The sequence below is a fragment of the Microcaecilia unicolor genome, chromosome 10, assembly GCF_901765095.1.
Source record: "Microcaecilia unicolor chromosome 10, aMicUni1.1, whole genome shotgun sequence".
Lineage (NCBI taxonomy): Eukaryota > Metazoa > Chordata > Amphibia > Gymnophiona > Siphonopidae > Microcaecilia > Microcaecilia unicolor.
Window position 1 is genome coordinate 3,299,693 of NC_044040.1, and position 15,950 is coordinate 3,315,642.

Consider the following 15,950-nt stretch of genomic DNA (forward strand, 5'->3'; position numbering starts at 1 on the left):
CCAGTGTACTACGAATCATGGCCCCTCCCACGACCAAATGGCTCGGATTGGGACGTTTTTGAGCTGGGCGTTTTTAGTTTCCATTATCACTAAAAAAACAAACGCCCAGCTCAAAAACGTCCATTTTTTCAAAAATACGGTTCAGCCCGCCCCTTCACAGACCCGTTCTCGGAGATAAATGCCCATGGAGATAGGCGTTTCCGTTCGGTTATGCCCCGCTATGTCTTCCGACCCTGGAACTTCAATTCCTGGCCTCTAGTTCTTCCACTTCCATGTTTCAGAAAAGATTAGTTTGCATATTAATACCTTTGAAGTATTTAAACATCTGCATCTTATCCCCTATCCCTCCTCTCCTCTAGGCTATACATATTGAGATTTTCAAATCCCTTCTCATACAACTTTTGGCACAAGTCCCATATCACTTTTGATGCCTTCCTCTGAACCACCTCAATTTTTTTTGATGTTCTTAGCAAGATACAGCCTCCAAAACTGAACATCTCCAAATGGGGTATCACCAATGACTTGTACAAAGGCATTAACACCTCCTCTCGTCTACTGGATATACCTTTCTCATGTAGCCTAGCATCCTTCTGACCACTGCTTTGTCACATTGTTTTGCTGCCTTGAGATCCTCTGACACTACCATCACAAGGTTCCTATCCCAGTCTATGCTCATTAACCTCTTACCCCCTAGCAAATACAGACTTTTTGGGTTGCTATACCCCACACACATTACTCTACACTTCTTCACATTCAATTCTAACTGCCAAACATTAGACCATTTTTCTAATCTTTTTATATCACTTCTCATGTTGTCCACTCCTTCCGGGGTGTCCACTCTGTTGCAAATCTTTGTTTCATCTGCAAAAAGGCAAACGTTCCCTTCTAACCCGTTGGCAATGTCTCTCACAAATACGTTGAATAAAATCGACCCCAATACCGATCCTTGGGGCACTTGGTTACTCACCTTTCTTTCCTTTTTTTTTTTTTTTTTTTTTTTTTTTATTTTATTTATTCAGTTATCGTTACATTTATATCTCAAACGTAATATAGAATTAAAGAAATATACAAAATTGAACTAAACAATCAGGCAAAATATAAATTTGTTAGTCCACATTTAAATGATCCAAGAACAAGGAACTCAAACAAAAATAGTATAGTTTCAATCTACAGAAAACATTTTGCAAACAGGAAGGGCAAGAAATCAAGTCAGGGCAGCCGATAATGCGTACAATCCAAACAAACAGTAAATTACTCTTTACTGACAATGAATTCTAAAAGTTTATCTGGATCAAAGAAAATATAATTAGTAGATTCCAACGAAATATAGCATTTACAAGGAAATTTAAGTATAAAGGTCCCACCTAATTGTAGGACCCTTACTTTCAATAATAGAAAAGCTTTCCTTCTTCTTTGCGTCTCTCTCGAGAGATCAGGAAATACTTGAATTTTTGAACCAAAAAAAGGTGTGGAGATGTGGCGAAAAAATAATCTAAATATGTTATTACGGTCCAGTTCTAAAGCAAACGACACCAACAGTGTTGTCCTCTCCGTAATAACTTCCATAGAGCTTTCCAAAAACTGTGTCAAGTTCAAATCAGATTGAGGAGGTTGTAAATTTCCAATTCCAGCCCCAGAGATGTATAGCACTCTAGTTAAAGGAGGAAAAGCTTCCGGGGGGAGCCCCAGAATTTCAATAAAGTATTTTTTCAGCATTTCTTTGGCTGGAATCAAAGGGGATTTAGGAAAATTCAGAAACCTGAGATTATTCCTCCTTAACTGATTCTCCATATAGTCTATCTTCTTCCTTTGAACAGTATTATCCTTAATAACAGCCGAAATAGATTTTTTAATGGAATTTACCTCGGTTTCAAAAAGATCCATCCTATTCGTCTGTTCAGTAACCTTACCCGAAAGCTCTAAATGAGCCTGAGACAGCTTCCCCACATCTCCTCGCAAAGTTCCTGCCACTTGAAGTAACGTACTGTTTAATCCTTGGATCGCTTCCCAAATGGAATCCATTGAGATAACGGGTGGTCTCACAAGTTTCCGGAGACTAACGGAGGGCTCGCTCAGTTGCCGCTCGGGCATAGAAGCTTGCAGCATCAAGCCCGCTTGCGGAGTTGTTTCCAACGGAGACGAGGTCGCTATGGGGTCTCCACTGCTATCCGCAGGGACTCCACTTCCGGAAGCCCCCGTCGGTTGCCTCTCCATAGACAACAACTCCCCTCCGGGTCTCTGGGGCGTTATCATCAGAGGGGGGCTCAGCGTCACTCCCTCTACGCTAAGGTCCGAAGAATCCCTCGGGCCCCTCGAATCACTGGCTTGAGTTCTCTGCAACAGCATTCCCGCTTCTTCTAACGTCGTCTGTCGGGTGGTAAGGGAGTTCACCCGTCCCGTGGAGCGAGGTAAGCTGGGTTTACCCTTTCTCTTCCCCATAGACAGCTAGGGGAGATTCCCACACACAACTTCGGAGTTGAGGGGCAGGAGCTGCTGTTCATGCGTCCTTCCTAAAACGCCATCATCCAAGATGGCACCTTTCTTTCCTTTGAGTGAATTCCATTCACTACCACCCTCTGACACATGCTAATCAACCAGTTTCTTACCTGGTTCACCACTTTGGGTCCTAATTTCAGTTTATTCAATTTGTTCATCAGCCTTCTATGAGGAGCCATTCGAAAGGCTTTGCTGAAGTTCAAATAGACCATATCTAGAGCATCTCTTTGATCCAGTTCTCCGGTCACCCAGTCTGTCACGTCCGTGGCCGTGACAACCCTCAGACTTACCCTGTTTCTGGGAGTCAGTGTCTGTGCTGGCTTCTGCTTGTCTCTGTGTCTGTGTCTGTCTTAGGTTCTCTCTGGCTCTGTGTGCTGATTGCCCTACTGAACCTCACCTGTGTGGGCTATGCCTCTTCCAAGATGGCTGCCGCCTCTTCCTCTTTGCCAGTATCCAAGATGGCTCCCGCTGTTCCTTCCTATGGGATGACTGCTCTGTGTGTCAAGCCTCTGTTTGGTTGCAAGGTGATTGCTGCAGCTGTGGCTCTGGTGTTGAAGGGCTTTATTAATCACTTAGAGACTACAGTCCTGGCCTTTGCATCTCATCTAAAGGTCCTGGTGTAGAGAGTGCTCTGTACACGGTTTCAGTGTTTGCTCTGTGTGAGTTTCTATGTTGGTTTAGACTAGCTAGCTTAGGCACCGTCTGGCTTGTAGCCTGTGCATAGCTCTGCTAGTTCTCTGTGTTTGTTTCCAGTGCATGACTAGTTAGCTTAGGCACCGTCTGGCTTGTAGCCTGTGCATAGCTCTGCTAGTTCTCTGTGCTTGTTCCTAGTGTTAGACTAGCCGCCCTTGCTAGCCACTATCCCGAGACTGTGATTGTTCCTAGTGTAGACTAGCCAGCTTAGGCACCGTCTGGCTTGTAGCCTGTGCATAGCTCTGCTAGTTCTCTGTGTTTGTTCCTAGTGATAGACTAGCCAGCTTAGGCACCGTCTGGCTTGTAGCCTGTGCATAGCTCTGCTAGTTCTCTGTGTTTGTTCCTAGTGATAGACTAGCCAGCTTAGGCACCGTGTGGCTTGTTAGCCTGTGTATAGCTTTGCTAGTTCCCTGGGGTGTTCCTAATACTTGACTAGCCAGCTTAGGCACCGTGTGGCTTGTAGCCTGTGTAAAGCTTTGCTAGTGTTCTGTGTTGTTTCCAGTGCATGACTTGTTAGCTTGGGCACAGCTTAGTTGTTAGCTGGTGTATAGCCTTCCAAGTCTCCTGAGTTTGCTCTGTGTATGTTCCTGTGTATGACTGGTTTGCCTGGGAATAGCGTTCCTATTAGCCTGGGTACAGTTTACTAGTCATTGTGTTGAATCCTGCCGACTGCCAGAACCCGGACAGTCCCTGCTTGTCTGCCTTGCCTTCGCCTAGGTGCCAGGGGGCACTCCTGGATCTTCATTCCTGCTGTTCCTGTAAGTCCTACCGGCTGCCAGAACCTGAGGGCTCAACCCTCGGGGAAAGGCAGTCAAGTGTAGGTGAAGCCTAGGTCCAGGGTGTTCCAGTTCCGCGGGTTCCGCTCCAGTGTGTTCCAGTCCAGCGGGTTTCACTCCTGTATGTTCCAGTCCAGTGGGGCCACTCCAGTGTGTCCAGTCCAGCGGGCCCCACTCCAGTGCGCACCCGTCCGGTACGTTCCAGTTCCGAGTGTTCCGGTGTAGAACTCCAGTCCGGGGTTCCGGTCCAGTCTTGTTTCATCTATACCTGGAAGGTGATCTTGCCTGCCACTGCCGCTCCACGGTAGTGGCCTATGGACTCACAACCCCGTGCTCCCGGGGAAGAAGCCTGAAAGTATGCCAAGGTCCCCGAGAGCGCGGCAAGCGCAAGAGACGCGACACAGTCAAAGAAATCTATCAGATTTGTGTGACACAATGTTCCTTTGGTAAAATCATGTTGCCTTACATTTTGTAAACTATTGGATTCTAGGAATTGTACTATCTTTTCGTTCAGTAGCGCTTCCATAATGTTTCCTACCTCCGAAGTGAGGCTTACTGGTCTGTGGTTTCTCACTTCTCTTCACCACTTTGGTGGAGAGGGGACCACATCTGTTCTTCTCCAACCTGTGGAATCTCCCCTGTCTCCAAGGATTTATTATACAAATCTTTACGAGGGCTCACCAGAAGCTTTTTGAGACATAGCAATGTTGAAAACTTTTATTTTGCGTTGACAGCATTGTTTGGATTTAAATTGGCTAGAATTGAACGTCAGCATTGTTCAGTCAAACTATAATTGTGCAGTTGACAGAGCTCTCATCTATCCCATATGTTACCAGTGAACCAATAATTTATTTGGACAACAGTTAATCAATTGGCAGGGTTGGACTTTTAAAGTTAATATTTGTCTGAATAACTTGATTTCCAAGTTTACCTCATTCAGGCCCCCTTTTACCAAGCTGCAGGAAAAGGGGGGCCTGCACTGGCTTCAGCATTTGTTTTTGGCACACGCTCAGGCCCCCTTTTACTGCACTGAGTAAAAGGCTGTCTTTTTTTTTTTTTTTTTTAAGAAATGGCCGTGTGGCAAGTGAACTACTTGCCATGCGGCCATTTCAGGGAGGAGAACTTTCTGATACCCATTGAGGTGGGCAGCAGGGGCGTAGCTACGTGGGGCCACGGGGGCCTGGGCCCCCATAGATTTGGCCCTGGAACCCCCTGCCGATGACCCTTTCCATCTGCCCTCCCGCCGCCTACCTTTGCTGGCGGGGGACCCCAACCTCCGTCAGCCTAGGTCCTCTTCTTCCCGCAAAAGTCTTGGTTCTGTTTCTGACGTCCTGTACGAACGAAGACTTTTGCGGGAAGAAGGGGACCTCGGCTGGCGGAGGTTGGGGTCCTCCGCCAGCAAAGGTAGGTGACGGCAGAGGGTTGGCGGCGGGAGGGGTGTGGAGAGGGTCGTCGGCAGGAGGGGGGGTCAAAATTGGTGGTGGCGGTGGCGGCGGGTCGGCAATGGCGGGGGGGTCGGCATCACCGGGGGGGGGGGGCTAAAATGTGCCCCCTAACCTCGGGCTCTGGACCCCCTCCCACCAAAGGACTCCTGCACCAACCTGGTGGTAACAGTGCAGCAAGCAGCACTACCTGATTATTGCTGAGTATACACCGGTGCTACAAAAATACAAATAAAAATATTGTTGTAACATCGGAAGTGGTTCATGCTGGGGGTGGCAACTAATTCCGGACTGCTGTGGTAGCCCAGCGGTAGTTCTGGATTAGTGAGCGGTAAGCCTGCGTTGGGTTTACCGCCATCATAAAAGACCCCCCCCCCCCCCGACTGTATTTATTCTTATAGCTGGTCATGTAACTATTGTTATGCTGTTAACAAAATTGTAAATTTTATGTTAACCTGGTCCTGCTGTACACACCTTAGGTGAATGTCTTCATAAAAGTAGTTAATAAATCCTAATAAATTATATTCTAAGGAACATGACTCGAACAGATGGAACTAATCTTCCCGAGGGAAACATTTCACAACCTGATACAATCAATGGTACTAAGCCATGTAGACTACTGCAATGGAACTTATGCGGGATGCAAAGAACAAGCATTAAAGAAACTTCAGACCGCTCAAAACACGGCAGCTAGACTTATCTTCGGAAAAACGCGATCTGAAAGCGCAAAACCCCTTCATGAAAAACTACACTGGCTTTCAAAATCTGCACTCTAGTCCACAAAATTATCTACGGTGAAGCCCCGGGATACATGACAGACTTGATTGACCTAACAACTAGAAACACATCCGAATCAACACGAACGTACCTAAATCTACACTACCCAAGCTGCAAAGGACTCAAATACAAATCAACTTACGCATCCAATTTCTCCTATATAAAAATACAACTGTGGAACGCATTACCAAAAGCCTTGAAAACCACGTACGACCACCTAAACTTCTGGAAAAATACTAAAAACTAACCTGTTTAAAAAGGCATACCTACCAATCCATCATAAATGCCTGATCTCTGCAACACAACAAAACTAAAGTACGTAATGGACATAACACAACTCTCCCGTTGTAAGATTCCCTAGTGTGGCTGTGCCACATGAACTTTATCATACCACAACATCACCTTGTATTTGTTCACACCGGAGTCTGCAAACGCCTCTCCGGTACTATGTAAGCCACATTGATCCTACAAATAGGTGGGAAAATGTGGGATACAAATGTAATAAATAAAATAAATAATCAATCAATGATGCCCTGCTTCATTGATTAATCCAAACATATTTGACTTTTGCTCACAATTTTGATTGTTTTTTCGTTCATGTCACATATTCATGTTTTGGAAGCCTTAATGAACTAAATGAACGCTAACAAATTCATGCGCCTAGTTCAAATCAACTGACCCTTTTTGGCAAAATAAAATCAGACAAAACAAAAAATCCATAGAAAACAAAAGAAAATGAAACAACTAAGTCATTGCAATTATAAAATACGCACTCATGTATTAAACACACCCAGAATTTCCAGAATTACTCCAGTGTAAAATTGAAATACCTATGTCTAGTGCACATGTTGATTTTTCACACTCAGAATACATTCAATACGTATCAAAAAGGATTAAAACAAGATGTGCTAGTTACTTTAAATGTAAAGACAACCTGGTACTTGTATAGAAATTCTAGTAGTTACGTGAATAAATTTGGTCTTTCACGAGTTATGTAGACTTGTTAGTTTGTGGTCACGGCTGAACGTTGAATTAAAGTGATTTATATAATTGGTATTCATTTAGGCATACTTTTAATATTTTACTTTTAAAACACCATGAACGCAAAGAAGAATATTCATATACAGCTGCTAAAAAAATTCAAGTTAATACTTATGCTGAAACCTATGGAAACAGGCAAATTTGATGACATTCCAAGCCGAACATTTGATATGGAGCCAGAATTAAGACAAACTGAAGAGTATTTCCCGTTCCAAAATGGCAGACCATGGACTGTTGGCTGCATACATCCATGGTATTTTTGTCTTTTATTTCAAAGCCATATGAAAGTAAGAGCAATTTTATTACATTAAATAAAATCAATGAAATATTTATGAGATCGACTTCCACATTTTCTTAAGTACTGAGATATTAAGAGCACCACTGGTTCTCCTCTCCATGTGTGGAGCATTGCGCCTTTCGTATCGCATGGCCGGCACCATCCTTACAATTACTGGCACTTGAAAACTGTTATCCTACACTTCATGCGCATCTAAACAATTGCTTTCAAAGGAAAAAGCTGTGCATTTTATTCAAGATTTTACAATAAATGAAATATGAAAAGAAGACCTGCACATTTTTAGGGTAAACTGGGTGTGTTTTTCTCAGCACCTTTGAAAATATTACCATTACAGTTTAACATGAGCATAGGGGGTTTTGCTGTTCAGTTTATAATAAACAGTGAAAACATTCTAAGACCACCTTGAACTCCAACTAAAATCTTAAGTGACCTCAATCATGTTTAAGTAGAGGCAGCATTTGACACTGCTGTTTCTTGCACTCTGTCTGTGTAAGCCACTTGGGGGATTTCCATAATTCCACTATTAAAGAGAACAAAAGGCACTTTTGACTCCCTATAGCTGAGCTGGGAGGCACCTAACCAAGTAGAAGTGTTCATCAGGCAAACACGGACACAAACCTCTCAGCATTACAGGGTTTCAAATTACTCCTTTATGCACTGAAATAATTGTCACTCTTTATGCCATGATGTAGTCAAAGAAAAAGAGAGAAAACCATCCTTGGGAAATGTGATTGATGCAGATTTTTTAAGCTGTAAAGTGCCATTACTTTGAAGTAACATAGAGAAGCCATCGTTCTGTTCCTGAAGATTCTTTGCAAGTTGCAATTCTTTCTGGAGGCTCATTTGTGCACAAAAGCAATCCCAGGAGCATGGAGAATCATTTGTAAAGGGAATTAAAAGTTCAGCACCAAAAATGTACATGCTAAGCTAGTTTTATTTATTTATTTATTTAATTATGATTTATTTACCGCCTTTTTAATGGAATTCACTCAAGGTGATGTACAGCAAGAAAAAAAATCAAACATAAGCAATATACAATTACAGCAGTAAAAATATTCAAATAGCAATACAAAGTATGACATAGTATTTTACATTACAATCTCAACACAATAGTCAATAAAACATTTTAATAGACAGCATAGGGTGTAAGAAAAGATCAAACATATTATTATTATTATTTATTTATTACATTTGTACCCTGCGCTTTCCCGCTCATCGCAGGCTCAATGCGGCTTACATAGTAACAAGAGAATACAATCTATAGTAAACGAATCAACAAAGGGGGTATGTGATAGGACAAATGAACAAGGAGTAAATGGGAAGAAGAGGTATGAGAAAAAGGATAGGGATAGGTAAGGCAGTGGAGCGATTAAGGAGAAGATGGGAAGAGCATGGAGGCTAAGAAGGTTGGTAGGAGATATTTCTGAGTCATTGTAGATAGTGGTTGTTTGAACCGGTAGATAGATGATAAGATAGAGTAACAGGAGTAAGAAAATAAGGGCCTACTCAAAAGAAAGTTGCATATGAGGGCAGAAAGTTGCTAGAAAATTATCTCAGCTAGTGTAGGAGCTTACGCATGTACAATGCCCATCAAATTAGAACTACCGCCCAGCTACCGTGTGCCCCGGGCAGTAATTCTAATTTTTACACCTGTCCAAATCGTGCTGCAGAAAATAATTTCTATTCTCTACCGCATGGTGCTAACCGGGTGGTAATCGGCAATGTACGCACACTGACGATTACTGCTCGGTTAACACGCGAGACCTTACCGCTATGTCAATGGGTGGTGGTAAGGTCTCGGGCCCAAAATGGATGCGCACCAATTTTTATTTTTTTTTTATTTCAGATGTGCTGGACAGGAGTTTTTGCCTTGTAAACTGGGAGTCTGTTCTCCATCAGCTCTCTCTCAAGCAAGAGAGGCTGGGAGAATTTCAGTCTCATGCTGAATTGCAATGCTGTTTATATTATTGAAATCTTGATAGAGGTACAGTAGCTTGAAAGGATCACACAACAGAATACAGTATAGGCAGTTTAGTTCACAGAGGAGATATGCTGCAGACTAACTCTTACATACCTGGTCGAGAGAGAAAGGGGGGTAACTAGCCCAGCATGCACATAGAACAAGGCAAGCTAATAGAAAGAGACCCATTAGACACAGGGAACTGGACATGTGCTCTGAAACAGCCTATTACCGGGAACAACAAGATTACGGGGATTCGTAGTCTTCTCATATATCCTATCATCTGCCTTCATGCAAACGGGGGCGGGGGGGGGGGGGCAGAACAACTATTCTGTAAACGGAACTCAAAGTTGGGCGCTATGATAGAATAGTGATTAGCACCAGGATTTGCGCCCAATTTTGGGCCTGAGGATTTATACCAACTGAACCTTGGTGTAAATCTGCACACCTAAATTAGGTGCAGATCCCCCAAATTCTATAGCACTGTGCGCAGAACCTAGAAACACCCCGACCTGCTAATACCTCTCCCATGGCCATGCTCCCTTTTTGGATCCATGCGGAAAAATTTACATGCACATCTTAATAGAATAACGGCTACAAAGATGTGTGCATAAAGTCCAATAATTGTTAATTGAATGTCTGCGCCCAATTATCAATGCTAATTGGCTTGTTAAGCAATTAAATTGTACGTTAAATCTGGGCTTCAGGAAGTTATAGTTTATTAATTTATATTTTGCTTAGACTCTAAGCAGATCATATATGAAACATACATAATCATAAAATATAATCACATAAAAACATAAGAAGATTAAAAAGAAATCAGTACAAAATAAACACCAGTAACATAACATAAACTCCTTAATACACTCTACACACAGTTAAAATGCTTCAGGAGGAGTTTTTGTCACGTCCGGTTCCAGCTTTTTGTTAGAATTTCCTATTTAAACAACAGTAAACATTTCATTTTAACCATTACACTGAGATGAAATCTACTAGCTCAAACCTTCTGTGCTTCTTGAAATGAATTTCCATACTGAATCTGAGCATGGAAGACAGAGTTTTCCTTAATAAGCAGATTTCTAAAGCTGACATAGTGCAGGGTTTGAATGACCATATGCGAGAGGTCTGTCCGATCTACTCATAGCTGGTTGTCACAGCAAATTCAGGGCACAGTAATTCGTGGGTTCATAACACTCATTCCTAACTCATTATCAGCTCTCGTAATTTTTCACTGGCACTCTGTAATTAGTTACACACCAGCAGGGTTAAGGGGAAATGGAATGCAGCTGACACTCTCTGGTATTCAGATGGAAAATGCCACTGCTTGAAGGTATCCAATCTCTGGTGAAGATGGGATCCGGCTGAAGGGAAGCTGCTCAGCGGGCTGAGTGCATGCACAGATGGTTTTTCTAAGTATGGCGACTAATTAACAGTACTTCCGATCCGCTGTTACTACAAAGAATCCCTCTCTCAGCTCGCATTTCTTGTCTCAGAACCTGCTTTTTAAAGTATTATAGGAGTCTTTAGGGTGTCTTATCATGTTTAGTACACTCACTGTATACCGCCTTTATTCAAATGACTTCAAGGTGGCTTACAGAATAACAACAAAGGTTAAAAAGCCATAAATCAAAACAGTAATCAAACAAAATATCCTGACATTCAATCATACTCTAAAACCAGACAAAATGGGAAATAAAACTATACATAAAATGATACTATATGAAACCCTACCCCAAGGGGCTTCATTGTGCTGTATTTGCAAACCTCACAGTGGCGTCAGCGACCCCTAGCAGTAGTCTCATGATACTACCGCTTGGAGTCAAGTTGCCCTATAAACACTTTACCACTACATCCTAGAGATTTGTAAAGATTGGCCCCATTGACCTAGGAAGGATGGGGAGGGCATTGAGGAAATAAGGTTGAACAAATACTTTTCTATTTATTTCAGTAATGATACCTGAGGCAAGCTTTCATGTGGGACCAGTGACGTAGCCAAGTGTGGGCTTGGGTGGGCCCAGCATAGCTATAATGTGGCTGGCAGGGATCCCCAAGCCCTACCAGCCGAAAACTCCCAACAACTGTCCCTCCTGCATACCTTGTAAATAGCAGATCTTCGCCTGCAGTGAGCAGTGACTGATGCATACTGCTCGCACCGGCCTCATAGCCTTCGCTCTGATGTATTTTTGCCTAGGCGGAAACAGGAAGTTGCATCAGAGGGAAGGGTATGGGGCCAACATCAGCAGTGTGTATTAGTTGCTGCCTGTTGCTGGTGAGAATCTGCTGTTTAAAAGGTATGCAGGAGAGGGAGGATATTTGAGAGACCATATGGCATGCAGGTGAGAGGAGAGACCACATCATCTGTGGGATGAGGCGGGGTTCTTTTGCCCACCCATCTTGGGCCCAGGCCCACCCAAAATTGGGTATCTGGCTACGCCCCTGCGTGGGACCTGTGCCAAAGATCCTAAGTGCCTTTATAGTACAATGCAATGATTTCACCATGGGGCTGTCAGTAACAACTTTCTACCCCTAGTGACCTCCCTGAAAATCTTCAGCATTTTCGGTGGGGGGGGGGGGGGGGGGGTCACATATGTAAGAAGAGATATATGATTTTTGAGGTTGCCATCTTGACATTTTTAGGTCCCCTTTAGTGTGATTCTGGTTGCTGTACCCCAAAACAGTTGTATAGTAGAATTCGAAATGCAACAGCAAAGGAGATGGAATGACTCCTTTATGAGGAAACCACGTTGTCCAACATTGAGAGTACATACGAGCTGCACTTAATCGAACAGCGCTGCTGAATATTCCCTCTGACTACCACGGCAACTCTCCATTTACTGCCGGGGCATTCCGGGGTGTAGTTAGGGTGAGCCCGGAAGTTATCTGGACACCACAGATAATCAATGCTACAGCTCAACTAAGCAACCGGGAAAGTAGGACCACGTCCAATTCTGTCTTAACTATGCCTGGTTAGTGATCTGGGTAGGGCACAAAATATTGATGGTGCCTGGATAAATTCAGGGCACTGTTGAAGAAGACCTGGCTATTCAGTGCTGGCACTAAATACTGAGCCTAAATCAGCCCATGGCAGCCAGCGCTTACAAACATGCTGACCGCCATGGGCTGGCTATTGCTCCCCCTAATTTACACCTAATCAACACACTGCCTTGATGGTTATTCAAAGGGCGGTATATCAAATTGTTCAAATAAATACAAATATAAACATTGACATAAAACTTTTCAATAAATATTTGAAGATGATACCTACATAAAACAACATAATTTTATTTATTATTATTATTATTTATTATTTGTTACATTTGTATCCACATTCTCCCACCTATTTGTAGGCTCAATGTGGCTTACATAGTGCCGGAGAGGCGTTTGCAGACTCCGGTGTAAACAAATACAAAGCGACTTTGTGGTAAGATAAAGTTCATGTTGTATAGCCATATAACGGAATCATACAGCGGAAGAGTTGTGTTGTGTTTATTGGCCATAAAGCAACTGAAATGACCATCAGAAATAACTCTTTAGGACTTCACCTTGAAGACTAGTTTTACATTCAAAAATAGGAGGAGTCTGTCATTGTATTTTCAGTAACGGGAATCCAAAGCTTAGACACCCCACTGATTTCATGTGTACTTGTTGGAATCACACAGTGCAGAACCCCAGTGGCTTTTCGAAGGTTGGATTAATTTATTACCACCCATGTCAAATAAGTCAGCTTAAATCTACCTCATAAAGAGAAAAGCTTATATTAGGTTATGATGTTCTAATTATGGCATCTTACGTACTGTGTTGTCGTTTTAGCTATTGAACCCCAGCCCACTCTCCCCCTGAAAAAAATAGCAGTAGAAGACAAACTCGTGAGGTGAACCATGGATGAAACGAGCTGACCTTTTTAATATTCTTGTTTAAGTCGGCCAGACTGAGGAGAAAGATGTGGTCCTTAGCACCGAGGAGCAGTCGAGCTCTCTCCTCATCAAGCAGCATGCTCTGGAAGTCCAACCCCTCCGCCGAGCCCAGGAATGGGATACAGCTGTCCGACAGCAGCAAGTCTGTGGGAAAGCAAAGAAAATCTTCATATCACAATGTTTCTTTTTCACTCGCTTGTTTCTTTTATAAATAGATATACCCAGTGTGAAATTCATAGTTTGGACACACTGCTTCTTTTGTGTAAGACATTTAAGGATGGCAACCAAATTACTCCAAGTGCTGCGTTTAGACCTCACCTTTCTCTACATGAGGCAGTATAAGGTCTGCCATTCCTGTACGAGTGCAAATTATTTTGTAGGATAGCGTAGTTCTTACATTTTCGGAATAGCTTTTGCCAAGGGTTTATATGCAAATGCTTTCATGAACAGTCTGCCTGGTGAAATCTTTTCGTAAAACTTAATATAACGAGCAATTTTCAAACTTATTTACATAGGAGTCCTTTTCCTACTTTAGATGCTAATAGATACCTAACGCAGCTAAAAATGGAGTACCACCGGACAACGCTCAGGCTCAACATTAGCTCATGGCCATTAATACAAGAATGGAAAATAGGCCATTTTATGGTTATAGTAAAAATGAGTTTAGTGTGCAGGCAAGAAACGTGTAAGGGTTTGTCATTGCCCATTTTTACTCCAGCTTAGTAAAAGGACCCCATTGAATGCCCTCGATCCACCCATGACCCTCTCATTTCCAACCCCCCCTTTTTGACTCGCATATAAAATGGCCTGTCTGCTATTTTCACTCCTCCCTCTAGCTAAAAGTACAGATGCGTTTCTATATTTAACTGGGTTAAAGAAAGTGATATATTTTTAGATATCCTGTACAGAAAAGCAGGCCAGTATTTAAGAAAATATATACAGGACGCAAAAGCAACAGGCAAAAATCATTGCTTGACTACCCTAGGTCAAGTGCATCATTCCAGGGAAGAAAACAAAAGAAAGAGAGAATATTCCAAAAGAGAAGGAAAAGGTGGTATCAGCACCTGACCACAGGACTCCATAGAAATACCAGCCCTAACACAATAGAGGGTCCGTCGGGGGGGTATTCCTGAAGGTAACTGATTAGGTTCAAAGAAAACATATTTAACTGATCGAAATTAATGACACATTTACAAGGAAATTTTAAATAAAACACCAGGCCAAAGAAGCAGAAACTGACTCGTCCTCCTCTGTGTATCCGTAGCCACAACAGAACAATTAAGAAGTTTTACAGAATATCTAAAATATAAACGCTGCAACCAATCCTGGTTTTTTTTTTCATTTTAGAAACACAGGGGTCCTTTTACAAAGGCGTGTTGAATAATGGCTTGCGGTAGTGTAGGTGCGGGTTTTGGGCATGCACCGATCCATTTTTTATTGCACCTGTAAAAAAGGCCTCTCTTGTTTTGCTGAAAATGGTCGTGTGGCAAAATTAAAATTGCCAAGCTTCCATTTTGGGTCTGAGACCTTACCCCCAGCCATAGACCTAGCGGTAAAGAATCTGGGCAGTAATGACCTACGTGCATCAATTGTCACTTGGCACACGTCCGTTACGCTCGACAGAAAATAAAAATTATTTTTCAGACATTGCTTAGCGGATGCGCGCCAAAATTGAAATTACCGCAAGGGCCACATGGTAACCGGGCGGTAACTCCAATTTGGTGCGCGTTTTGTGCACATAGGCGCCTACGCAGCTTAGTAAAAGGGACCCAACGAAACATGATGGCAGATAAAGGCCAAATGGCCCATCCAGTCTGCCTATCCACAGCATCCACTATCTCCTCGTCTCCCTAAGTAATCCCATGTGCCTACCCCATGCTTTCTTGAATTCAGATATAGTCCTTGTCTCCACCACCTCCATCGGGAGGCTATTCCGTTTATCCATCACCCTTTCCGTAAAAAAAGTATTTCCTTAGGTTAGTCCTGAGCCTATAACCTCTTAACTTCATCTTATGCCCTGTCATTCCTGAATTTTCCTTCATTTGAAAAATGTTCACCTCCTGTACATTAACGGCACAGAGGTATTTAAACATATCTATCATATGCCCTCTCTCCTGCCTTTCTTCCAGAGTATACATACATATTGAGGTATATAAGTCTATCCCCATACGCTTTATGACAGAGACCACTGACTAATTTTGTAGACAGCGCTGGGAATTGCACCTAAATTTAGGCATGGCCATATACACCAACCCACGTGTAAATTTAGGCTCAGATGCCCTCATCCTCTAACTACATGTGTAGCTTAAAATAATTCCCTCCCATTTCCAAACCCCCTTTTTTGACTCGCATATAAAATTTAGATGTGCCTAAATGTGCATGTGTAAATTTTAATTAAATCTAATTAGGGCCAATAATTGTTAAAAAAGCCAATTATGAATGCTAATTAGCACATTCAATTAAATTACGCAGACAAATGGCGCACATGCCTAAATTTGAGCATGCAATTTTTACTAACGCTGATTAGTATTCAACAAATAACTCTGAGCATTA

The 15,950-nt window shown here is 42.6% G+C and overlaps 1 protein-coding gene across 3 annotated transcripts in view; it reads right to left on the reverse strand.

Annotated features, from left to right (window-relative positions):
* The window catches only part of SEMA3D (semaphorin 3D), a 259,118-nt gene that overhangs the window by 100,874 nt on the left and 142,294 nt on the right, over positions 1-15,950 (reverse strand). For all 3 annotated transcript variants that reach the window (XM_030216329.1, XM_030216331.1, XM_030216330.1), the window contains exon 3: positions 13,381-13,541. In XM_030216329.1, coding sequence (XP_030072189.1) covers positions 13,381-13,541 — 161 coding nt within the window. The remainder of the gene's footprint in view (positions 1-13,380; positions 13,542-15,950) is intronic.